Here is a 12,207-nt window from a genome sequence, read left to right as displayed (position 1 = left end):
TGTAGGGTGAAGGATTTCCCCTCAGACTCTGAAGAGATTTCTTCCCTTGCAGACCATGGTGGTATAGTACCCACTTCTGCCTCCAGGTGGTGCCAGGGAACTGATGACTGACCACAGGTCGGAGACCACCACAACTGGACCATGGAGAATTTCCCTCTGGATGGTGCTGTGATGGTTGGTGCTGCAATGGAGCTCACTGCCCCTATACCTTCTATCCCCCATCACCTTGGCTGGCAGGCAGCCTTGGAGGGTTGGCGGGACTGGGAGAGACATCAGATCCTTTGCCGCCTGGAAAGCCTCCAGAATCGAAGGTGGTGCAAGGTCCCATAACTGCTCCCGGTAGTCAGAGGCAGGTCCCGTACCAGACTCGGCGCTCTAGGCAGAGTCGCCGGAGCCAACAGTGGGGAGGACAAGTGGCCCGGTGCGGGTCTCACTATGCCAGCCAATCGCTGCTTGTTCCTCTTTGGCACTGGAGAGTGTCCTCCCTCAGTGTGCTATTTCTTATGCTTCTTCCTCAGCACCGGGGATGGAGAATGGTTTCGGGAAGAGCCTAATGCCAGTGGTGCACTTCGCATGGAAGCCAAAGCACTTGGCACCAATTCGGAGCAGCTCAGCTCTGAGGTCAGTCTGAGGGCTGGCTCCAGGAGTAAGGCCTTCAGACAAACGTCTCTATCTCTTTGAGTGCAGGGTCTGAAGCCCCTGCAGATCTGGCACTTCTCTTTAATGTGGGTTTCCCCAAGGCACTTTAGACAGCTAGAGTACGGGTCACTCACTGCCACTGATTTGCTGCAGGGGGCCCACGGCTTGAAGCCTGATGACTGGGGCACGCCTGGCCCCTGGGGCGAAAGTCCCTCGATAACAGGGACAACTATTCACACTATTACATACATTAACACTAACTACAAACTATATGCATTAGCTACAATAACTAAAAAAATCCAAACCATTAGGGAAAAAAGCCTTGCAAGAGCAAGAATGATCATTCCAAGCAACCATCACGGGCAGTAAGAAGGAACTGAGAGGATGTGGAGCCAGCAGCGCCCTTTTTACCAGGGTTACTAAAACCAGTCCTATGGATACCACAGAGGGAAAAATCTATAGCAACTGTGCAGACGGCGCACACAGATCTAGCATAGAATGGACATGAGCAAGCACTTGAAGAAAAGATATTATTTCACCCATCTTGTCCTGCCCCCCCCCCACTCTCCCACTTAACATTTTCCTTGTCTTCTGAGACTGGTAAGGCCCTTAGGACAGGGACTATGTCTGTATGTTTCTATAGCCCTTAGCACAGTAGGATCCCCAACCTGATCATCAAAGGGTTTCTTCAGATGATGTGACGCATGCATGAATCTGTAAGTAGGGTGCAACCTGAGGCCCTATACCCTCACACAACACCATAGGAGAATGATGAAGCATGGTCATTCTCTCTGCTGTCCTAACCACTTCTGGTCCTGAAGGCTCAGGGTGTTCCTGTGAAGTAGCACAATGTCTGGATGAAAGTGCTCCAGTAGGTAGATACCATATTTAGCATTAGAAATATTTTATATTTTGTTGTTTTTATCTGGGTGGGACTGAGCCTTGCAGAAGTGGCATTCAAGTCAAAGTCAGGGCTAGGTGGAGGTTGCAGTCTCAGGTCCTAGTTATAAAGTGACCCAGTGATTTTCTTCTCTTTTTTCCCTTTAGGATCCAGACAGCTTTGAGGGCCTGATGAAGGAGTAAGTGATGGCAGACAACTCTTTCCTGGGAAGCCACCTCCTGCCGTATACATGGCAGGGGCCTACACAGGCCCCTGGGGTCATGGAAAGAGACAAGTGGCCCCCATGCCAGAGAGCCATGGCAGGATAAATTGGGGCTATTTTTTTATTTGGTAGGGTGGGAATGAGGAATATCCCACTACCATGCACACAGCCAAAACTCTGCTTGTCCATTCCTTGGATGTGCTCTGGTCACATATTGGGCTGCACTGCCACAGCTGTGGTCAATCAAGTAGGGTGTTCAAGCTAGATCTCCCTTGCTAGAGAAGCGAGGGGGTGGCTGGCAGGGTGTTCTCTGTAAGGGTTCAGACTCTGGAACCTGCTCCCCCACTTGGTCCATAATAGCTCAAATTTGATGACTTTCTGAACATACTGCAAAAGACATCTGTTTGATACGATCTTTGATACGATGGTATGCCTCCTAGACGAAGGGGGTAGGTGGCTGGCTGGCTGGCGGAGTTCCTGTGGAACTCTTTTGAATGCTTCTGAGACTTAATTTAATTGTATTTATTGAATTATTAACTATATTAGGGTCCCTACAGCCTTGAAAATGTGTATTTATTACTTTAAAAGTAAATAAATAAATAAATAAATAAATAGTCAGGCCTGACTTTCAGACTGCTTGTGCACATAGGCTTTGAAAAAACAGGCTCGGTTCTGGGGATTCAAAAAGCACAGGAGCAAAGGATTATCTGAATATTTCAAATACACAAGAGATGTAGCACAAATCCCACTGAAAGGCAATAGGCCTGTGCTCCTAAATCTCTTGGGCATGTTTGAAAAATCTCTCCCTCGGCTCTTCTCCATGTCACAAAAGGAAAAATAAAAACTGGTTAGAATAATAAAATTAAGCTATATTTTTCTATCTTCATTCTAATACTTTTTTTTTTTTTTTTTTTTTTTTTTTTTAAACTAGGAGCACCTTCTATTTGAGGATCTCAAAGAGATTTTTTTATTTGTTAATGAATAAAATTTCACAACACATCTGTGCAGTCAGGAAGTACTGACCAAGGTTTCAAGGTATTTTCAAGATGTTCACTAGCTTTAGGTGTTTCAATGTGAAAACACGTATGAGCCCAATTTCCAGAGGTATTGAACACCAGCAGCACCCGGTTACGTCCTAATCTGGCAATCCAAAATTAGTGAGCAATTAAAAAATGATGAACTCCCAATGTCTAGTTTTATGTTTATAGCTTGAAAAAAAACAGAACTGAACTTAACTATCATTAACAAAATCTACATGGCTTTTACCCTACATGGACTCTCTAACACATGAAGTCCATTGACTCACAACCAGGGAAATCTGCTATTGTATTTGCATTTGAAAGTGCAGTAGTAAAAATTTCAAGATATGCAGAGATTCACATGAGGTATCAGAGGTCAGGAGTACATGCTCTGCCACTGGCATTGTAACAGAATGTATGCCATTCCAGTCCAGCATGTCACTGTTTTAACGATACAAGTAATAAGTAATAAAAACATACCTCCTCCGTCGGCCTCCTTGATATCATCTTCTATTGCTTCATCAATTGCCTCATCAAATTCATCGAATCTAAAAATATCATCTTTGATTTACTACTTTGAAATAGAACACAATTCAGATACATTTTGAAGTTATGTCTCAAAATCTAAAATAGCTGTAAGTATTCAGCATGTTTCAGACATTCCAAAATTGAGGCAAAGTGGTAAAATAATCAGAAAAACATCATACACACATAGTGTACTGGACAGATTCTCAAGATTTGGGTTTTTAAAAAAAATATAGAGAGGATTTCCAGCTGCTAGTAGGATGGATATATATATTACTACTTTGGCTGACTTACTAATAATTTACATAAACAAATTCGCAAACATTTCCTTCTTACAGGGAATACTACTGAATTCAAAAAGCAAATGTGAATATTTTATTTTAAAATGATTTCAGCAAAATTTCTTCACAAGAAATAGTTACTTATTGATTATGCCAAACTTTTTTTATTTAGATGGCATATGTATCTTTGTTTTTCAGGATAGCTTTGCCTATACAAGTCTCATCTTACGTAGTCAGCTTGTCTGAATTTTGATTGCTAGTATTTATTTCATATTGTGCTACTTCTGTTCTCCAACATTCACAGTAAATTGAGTAGATTAACTACAGTTTAGACTAAATAGGTAATATTATTCTGAATAATACAGAATTCTTCATTTGACAGAACATAAGAATGGCCATACTGGGTTAGACCAATGGTCCATCTAGCCCAGTATCCTGTGTTCCAACAGTGGCCAATGTCAGATGCTTCAGAGATAATGAACAGAATAGGCAATTATTGAGTGATCCATCCCATTGTCCACTCCCATTTTCTGGCAGTCAAAGGCTAGAGACACCCAGAGCATTGGGTTGTATCCCTGACTATCTTGGCTAATAACCAGTGATGGACCTATCCTTCATGAACTTATATAGGTTTGGCCTTCACAACATCCCCTGGCAACAAGAACCACAGGTTGACTGTGCATTGTGTGAAGAAGTACTTCCTTTTGATTATTTAAAACCTGCTGCCTATTAATTTCATTTGTTGACCCTCTAGTTCTTGTACTACGTGAAGCAGAAAATAACACTTCCTTATTCACTTTTTCCACACCATTCATGATTTTATAGATTTCTATCATATCTCACCTTAGTCATCTCTTTTCTAAGCTGCAAAGTCCCAGTCTTTTAATTCTCTCCTCATATGGAAGCTGTTTCATACCCTCAATCATTTTTGTTGCCCTTTTCTGTACCTTTTCCAATTCCAATATATCTTTTTTAAGATGGGACAACCACAACTGCATGCCTTATTCAAGGTGTGAACATACCATGGATTTATATAGAGGCATTATGATATTTTCTGTCTTATTATCTATCCCTTTCCTCATAGGTCCTAACACTGTTAGCTTTTTCTGACTGCGTCTGCACATTGAATGTTATCCACGACTCCAAAATCTCTTTTTTGAGTGGTAAAAACTATTTTAGATCCCATCTTTTTGTACATATAGTTGGGATTATTGTTTTCCAATGTGCATTACTTTGCATTTATCAACACTGAATTTCATCTGCCATTTTGTTGTCCAGTCACTCAGTTTTGTGAGATCCCTTTGCATTCAGCTTTAGACTTAACTATATTGAGTAATTTTGTATTGTCTGCAAATTTTTCTACCTCACTATTTATCCCTTTTTTCAGATAATTAATTAATATGTTGAACAGCACTGGTCCCAGTACAGATCCCCGGGGAACACCATTATTTACCTCTCCATTGTAGGTAGTTTTATGTATTTTAACAAGTTACTGATCCAGGAGAGGACCTTCCCTCTTATCCCATGAGGGCCTGCTTCGCTTAAAAGCCTTTGGTGAGGGACCTTGTCAAAGGCTTTCTGAAAGTTCAAGTATACTATTTCCACCGTATCACCCTTGTCCATGTTTGTTGACCCCCTCAAAGAATTCTAACAGATCTGTGAGGCCTGGTTTCCCTTTAAAAAAGCCATGTTGACTCTTCCCCCAACCAATAGTGTTCATGTGTGTCTGATAATTCTGTTCTTTTAGTTTCAACCAATTTGCCTGGCACTGAAGTTACGCTTACCGGACTGTAACTGCCAGGATCACCTCTGGAGCCTTTTTAAAAAATTGGTGTCACATTAGCTATACTCCAGTCATCTGGTAAAGAAGTTGGTTTAAGTGATAGGTTACATATCATCCTTAGTTATTCTACAATTTCATATGAGTTCCTTCAGAACTCTTGAGTAAATACCATCTGGTCCTGGTGACTTATTTACCTGTTTAATTTATCAATTCATTCCAAAACCTCAGTCTGGGACAGATGCTCAGATCTGTCACCTAAAAAGAATGACTCAGGTATGGGAATCTCCCTCACATCCTCTGCAGTCAAGACTGGTGCAAAGAATTAATTTAGCTTCTTCACAATGGCCTTGTCTTCCTTAAGTGCTCCTAGCACATCAATGGCACGTCCAATGGCTCCACTGATTGTTCTGCAGGCTTCCTATTTCTGATGCACTTAAAAAAAATTATGCTGCTAGTTTTTGAACCTTTGGCTAGTTGTTTTTCAAATTCTTCTTTGGCCTGCCTAATTATACTTTCACACTTAATTTACCAGAGTTTATGCTCCTTCCTATTTTCCTCAGTAGGATTTAACTTCCAAGTTTTAAAGGATGCCTTTTTGCCTTTAACTACTTCTTTGACTTTGTTGTTTAGCTATGGTGGCACTTTTTTGGTCCTCTTGCTATGTTTTTTAATTTGGGGTATACATTTAATTTGAGCCTCTATTAGAGAATGTTTAAAAAGTTTCCATACAGCTTGCAGGCATTTCGCTTTTTTGACTGTTCCTTTTAATTGCTGTTTAACTAGCTTCTTCATTTTTGTGTAGCTCCTCTTTCTGAAATTAAATGCTACTGTGGTGGGCTTCTTTGGTATTCTTCCCCGCAGGGATGTTAAATTTAATCATATTATGGTCACTATTAATAACAGTTTTAAATATGCTGTAAAATTACACTAGTAAATTAGAAGGACAAAAGCAAAGTATTCAACATATTTTTGCTATAGTAACCCTTACAATATTGAGTATGACTTTGTACATGGAGGAAGTAATTTAAAGGCAACTTGCGAATAGGAGAGAACAGGGTCTTTTTCCTCTTTGGTTTGATGAACAAAATAGGACAGGAGAGTTTTTGTTTAAAAAGATACTATGTTTTGTTTCTTCAGTTGGAAATTCAGGTGTTGTCTACCCTGGCTTCCCTGGAAAACGGTATTTATAAGCGAAAAGCTAGTAAGCCTATGATATCAGATACAAGGAAATGAACTTGGGTTAACTCTGGAGACAATTCAGACAGATACAACTATTTTTTTGTTTTTCCACATCTTTTTAATTTAAATGCCTAATAACTGGAGAAAAGCTCTTCTGATAAAGGTTCAACACTTCAGCCTTTAACTGAAGGAGTGAGAGAGATCCCTATTCTGTATTTTACATGCAAAACAAAGAAAACTAGTCCTAACATTTTTGATATTTCTATGATGAAAACAAGCAGACTCTCTTCGTAACAAAATATTTCTGGCTTCCTTTGCACATCATAAAAACCTACTGCAGTCCTGTCAAAACACCCTGTAGGCAAAAACATTTTCTACTGGGTCAGCGGCTGCCTCAGCTGTCAGGAACATAATAGCAAATCTATAAAACCCTGCCTAGCATCATATCTCTTACAAGCGATACTGAATTTTGTATACCAACAGTGATATTTTCCTCCATGCGGCATCTGCTGTTAACTAAAGGAGGTACTGAAAAATATCAACAGTTAACCAAGAGAAAATTCCCAAGTGCTCAGTGAACATCTCACTAGCAAATTCACCATGTTATACTCAGACCCTATCCCTCACTGAGAAGAGAACCAAATTAGCTCTTGATTTAAAGACAGTTGTTGCTAGCAGGGTTTTAAATAGTTTCCTTGTGGACCAATGTGGACATTGCTCACTCAAGTGCAGTACTAGCTATGTTGTACTACAGACTATGTCAGCAAGTAATCTACAGCAGTTTTAAAACATAATTGGGCGGGGGAAGTAGGGGGAAATCTTATAAACCTACTAGCAATAACTGTCTGGAAACCTGACTGTTCTGTTTTCAGTGTTTAGGGTGGGTCTAAATAACAAAGAGTTTTAATTCATTCATTCATCTTCTATCACCTAACAGGTCCAAGCTACTCTGCAGAGATAAAATTCATTTTTCTCACCTTGTCTCTTATGATAAGGTTATATCTGTACATTCCTTCAGATGCTTACAGAGGTAATGGGGAATAGAAAAAAAGGAACAGGAATGCAAAGATTTCAGACACATGTATTAATCAGTCCTCCATTAGAGGGGAGAAAAGATGCACCAGCTTGCATTGGTATTTTGCATACACTTCAGTAAAAATAAAGTCATTTCTAAGATGGCTCTATTTCCCATATCACTGGGCTACCTATACTATATCTGCTCTTACATGTCACTCATCTAATGTGGCACATTTGCTCTGTACTTGGCGATCATATACAGTATTCAAAGGTAAGACTGAAGACACTTTCATTTGATCAGTGGGCTAACCATAAAAGTAGTCTTTAAGAAGCAGGTGACTGGCAGGACAGAGGAAATGGCAATATATTATCAATGCTCTCCAGCTGGAGATAGTACTTATTTTTCATTCCACTAGCCATTCAAACAAGCTACCTACCTATAACTTATGCATTTCCGAGTTCTAGTAGATCTCCTTTCAAGCAGCTTCGATTTGGACTTTTTGGCATCTTTCTTTTTCTCTTCTTGACCTTCTGGTATTTCTGGCTCCTGTTGAAATATGATAAAAAGTGTTAGAGACGCTGAAGCCCATGTCAGATAGCTTCGTCTCCCCTCTCAAAATTCAGGAAGATTGAGCTGGAACTGTCCTATTTTCATGTCAAACAGATAAATGGTGTGTGCAAAACATTTCATCTTCCCAAGCGGCTGACTTATATACAGGTACCTAGTTCACAGGTACCCAGTTCTCTTGGTGGTAACTACACACAACAAAGGCAAGATTTACTGGCAACATAATCCTGTAAATACCTGGATTGAGGATGTAGATTACAGTAACAATAGTGACATTATGCTTCTCGTTGAGGTGACACTTTCAGGCCTTGTCCATGCTACAGATGAACAAGATCGTGGCCTACAAGCCTTTGCAACCATTGTAAACTGGGATTTTTTCTGTGTGTACCATTATATTGATCATCTCCTCTAGACAGCTGATAATATGGATTATTTTTCCAGAACCATGTCCCCACTCATTACATACCTTTTTGTGGTACAGTTTCAGTCCCACTGTGGAGATGTTTTTAATTCTATGCCATTATTTACAGAGTCTTAATTTTCCATAAAAATTGACCTTTGGGCTGAATTTTTCGTTCTTATCAAGAGGTGTGGTAGTGGTTTTTTTTTGGGGGGAAGGGGGAGTTTGTGGTCTGTTTTTTTAACTTTGGTAAAATTCCATTTAGCCATTTTTCAGTGTGGAGGGAGAAAATTTGTTTTAGTACAATGAGTTACAGAAGAAAAATCTATCTGACATTTATGGTTTGAACAAGTTTAAATTTAAAAATTCATTTACGGGGCATGGATTAAATCATCTGTTAGAAAGGCATAAGAAAAATCACTTTGAAATGAGTTTATGAGGAAAAAAGCACAAGCTCTGCAGGAGCAAAAAACACTTTTCTCCCATTCTGGGGGGAAAAAAAGGAGGGTCAAATTTTTGCTACAACATTCTGGCTGAACTCTTAGAAACACAAAAGCAAGGCAATGCAAAGAATTATGGTTCCTTCAGCAGCTGTAACTCACAATGTACACTTGTATTAAGACAAGTGGTTAATACAATATCCAGTAACAGAAGATTCCACCTACAGTAAGAGAAACGTTATGGAGGCTATGGGTACCAGAACTTTGAATTTTCTGAATTTTGTGAATATAAAAACCAAAATAAAACACTGTTATTGTACGCTTTTTGCAGGGAAAGCAACTCCTGATAGCAACTCGTTTCTTCCAGGAAGTCCCAATATGTCAAATTACATTGGCACCAAAAATGAAGAGTTGTTCATTTATTTAACAGTAGAGTTTTAAAAAGAGGACAAGAACATTTCTTTGGAGGTACATAACTGACTTCCCCCTATCAATGATCTGGAAAGTGATAATCAGAATTTAAAAAGGTAAATAATAATGTCTTAATTGCCTGTGAAGTATTTTACTTAGCACTATTTATAAAGCTTTTAAAATCTGAACAGGTTTTCTCCATCCCAAAGGAAAGCAACAGAAATTAATATCCTTGCCTAATTCTTACACTCTCACCATTTAAAATGTGAGCCACTGAATTAATTCTCATCTACCTGTTGATTAATTTATTTGCTTTGAAAGAGCATTTGTCACTCCTAACACTTGGATGTCTCTTCCCCGTGGCCAAAGAGGGACTGTTGAGTAATGGTGTAGAGCAGACAATATCACTGCGAAGCCGTTCTTTGGAGCAGTCCAGAAATCAAGCTAGATATACTAAAAGCACTCAAATTATTTTCATTATGAGTACACAAAAGAGCAAATTACGATATAGAATAGTAAACTGTATTTAGGCCCTCCTCCAACAAAGAACTTAAGCAGAGTAAAATTTTGAACCTAAACAATGTTGACAGTTCCTTTTAAGAATGATGCAAATATTATATTAGCATCATTTTTTTATAGACTGAAGTAAAAGTCACTTATTGCAGTAAATACATTTTGGAAATGAAAGAAAAATAGAAAACAGCTGAGTCAACTTACTTGTGGTGGGATGATGTTCTCAATACTGATACCCACATACACCAATCGCTCTTTCCTTGGGAGAGAAAAAAGAAAATTAGAAGTAGTTTACAAGAAGGCTGTTTGTAAGATGGTACAGATTTAAAACAAACACTCTAATCAGTAACATTCAAAGCTATTCATGCAGTCAGGCAGATGCAACCCTATGGGTTGTCTCATTGCAAAATACAAAGTTTCCAGATAATATCTATTAACTTTGATCAAGTTATTTGCTAGGTCTTGAAGGATCACAATTTCCTTTACATGTGAAACTGGTGACTTTACAAAGAGTTCACACTACTGCAAGTGTCTGAAGGGAACAGACATCAAGGAAGGAGAGGAAGAAGTTACTCACCTTGTACAGTAACGATGGTTCTTTGAGATGTGTGTCCCTATCAGTGCGCCACTGTAGATGTGTCTGCATCCCTGCACTGCTGATCAAAGGACTTTGGTAGCAGTGTCTGTTCAACCCGCACGGGCGCTGCTCCTCACCTGCCACGAGGCTAGCTAGCATGCACAGGCAACTCTCCTCAGTTCCTTCTCTACCACAAAGTCAATGACAAGAACTCTGAAGCAGAGGGGAGGAGGGTGGGTCGTGGAGCCCCATAGGGACACACACATCTCGAAGAAGTATTGTTACTGCACAAGGTGAGTAACTTCTTTTTTGAGTAGTGGCCCTATGTGTGCTCCACTGTAGGTGACTCCCAAGTCACCTAGCCCACCACTGGAGGCTGGGGCTTCAGAGTCAACTCTGTTATAGATGATAGCACTGTGGCACCAAATCTGGTGTCTGCAGCCAAGTCCCTGAGGATGGCATAATGTTCTGCACAGGTATGTGCAGAGGCCCAGGTAGATGCTCTGCACATTTCTGATATTGGGATACCCCTGGAGAAGGAAACATAAGAGGAGGGTGATCTCATAGAGTGAGTGTGTATTGAAGATGGGGGTGCTACATTACATATCTGATAACAGAGCTTGATACAGTTTGAAACCCATTTGATGAGTCTTTAAGCTGAAATCGTTGTACCTCTTGATCTATCTGCAATGGAGAGGAAGAGTCCCAGAGATTTTCTGAAAGCTCTCATTCTGTCCAAATAGAAGACCAAGACTCTCCTCACGTAGAGCATATGGAGGATGGTTTCCCTATTATCCTGAAGAGGTTTTGGATAAAAGATTGGAAGTTGAATAAGCTGATTTATATGAAAAGTGGAAGGCACCTTGACAGGAACTTTGGATGTGGTCTAAGAGTGACTTTGTTGGGGAAGAACACAGAGAAGGGGGGATGCGCTATCAGGGCCGCTATCTCCCCTATTCTTCTTGCTAAGGTAATGGCAATCAGGCATGCCATCTTCACTGAGAGGTGAGTTAATGAACAAGTTGCCATGGGTTCAAATGGTAGTCTAGTCAGTCCTTTTAACACTAGGTTGAGATCCCATTGAGGAGTGGGAAGTCTGGGTTAGGGGAGAGGTTCGCTATGCCTTTGGGAAACCTAATGGTGTTCACATAGGAAAAGATTGAGAATCCTACCTGCTGGTGGAAGGTTGCAATTGCTGTTAGGTGAACCTTTAGTGAGCTGACAGAGAGACCTGATTTCTTGAGACTCAACAGGACTACCAATAGGGTGGCTGTATTTGGGGTGACGCCTTTGGGCTGACACCAGATTTGAAATCTTGTTCCATTTTTATAGTTAGTTTTGAGTAGCTCTTTTCCTACTGTGTAATAACATCTCCTGTATTTCCTCAGAGCAAGATGTCTCTATGTGCTGGAACCACAAAGAAGCCAGGCTTTAAGTTGCAGAATTCACAGGTTGGGATGGAGAATGTGTCCCTCATTCTGCAATAGCAGGTATGGAGTGATTGGAAGAGCCATCGGTGGACATAGTGTCAACTGTGACAGGTAAGAGTTCCACGTCTGCCTGGCCCAGGTGGGAGCAATAAGTATGATGTTTGCTTTCTCCCTTTTTACTTTCAACAGGACTTTTAGAATTAGAGGGAATGGGGGAAAGGCAGTACTGAGGATATTTCTTATTCTGGTAAGTAGCAAACAGGTCTACTGTCAGTGTCCTGCATTGCTGGAATATGTCGTGTAGGACCACCAAATTTATTTT

The 12,207-nt window shown here is 40.2% G+C and overlaps 1 protein-coding gene across 5 annotated transcripts in view; it reads right to left on the bottom strand.

The window, feature by feature from the left end:
- The window catches only part of RSF1 (remodeling and spacing factor 1), a 122,985-nt gene that overhangs the window by 32,829 nt on the left and 77,949 nt on the right, over positions 1–12,207 (bottom strand). For all 5 annotated transcript variants that reach the window (XM_067533291.1, XM_067533288.1, XM_067533289.1 and 2 more), the window contains 3 exons: positions 10,083–10,137; positions 7,984–8,093; positions 3,242–3,309 (listed from right to left, as the gene is read on the bottom strand). In XM_067533291.1, the coding sequence (XP_067389392.1) occupies positions 3,242–3,309; positions 7,984–8,093; positions 10,083–10,137 (233 nt within the window). The remainder of the gene's footprint in view (positions 1–3,241; positions 3,310–7,983; positions 8,094–10,082; positions 10,138–12,207) is intronic.

This window comes from Emydura macquarii, unplaced genomic scaffold (assembly GCF_026122565.2).
Source record: "Emydura macquarii macquarii isolate MOO-44397 ecotype Brisbane River unplaced genomic scaffold, CSIRO-AGI_Emac_v2 contig_3328, whole genome shotgun sequence".
In the NCBI taxonomy this organism is placed as follows: Eukaryota; Metazoa; Chordata; order Testudines; family Chelidae; genus Emydura; species Emydura macquarii.
This window is presented reverse-complemented; position numbering and strand designations above follow the sequence as displayed.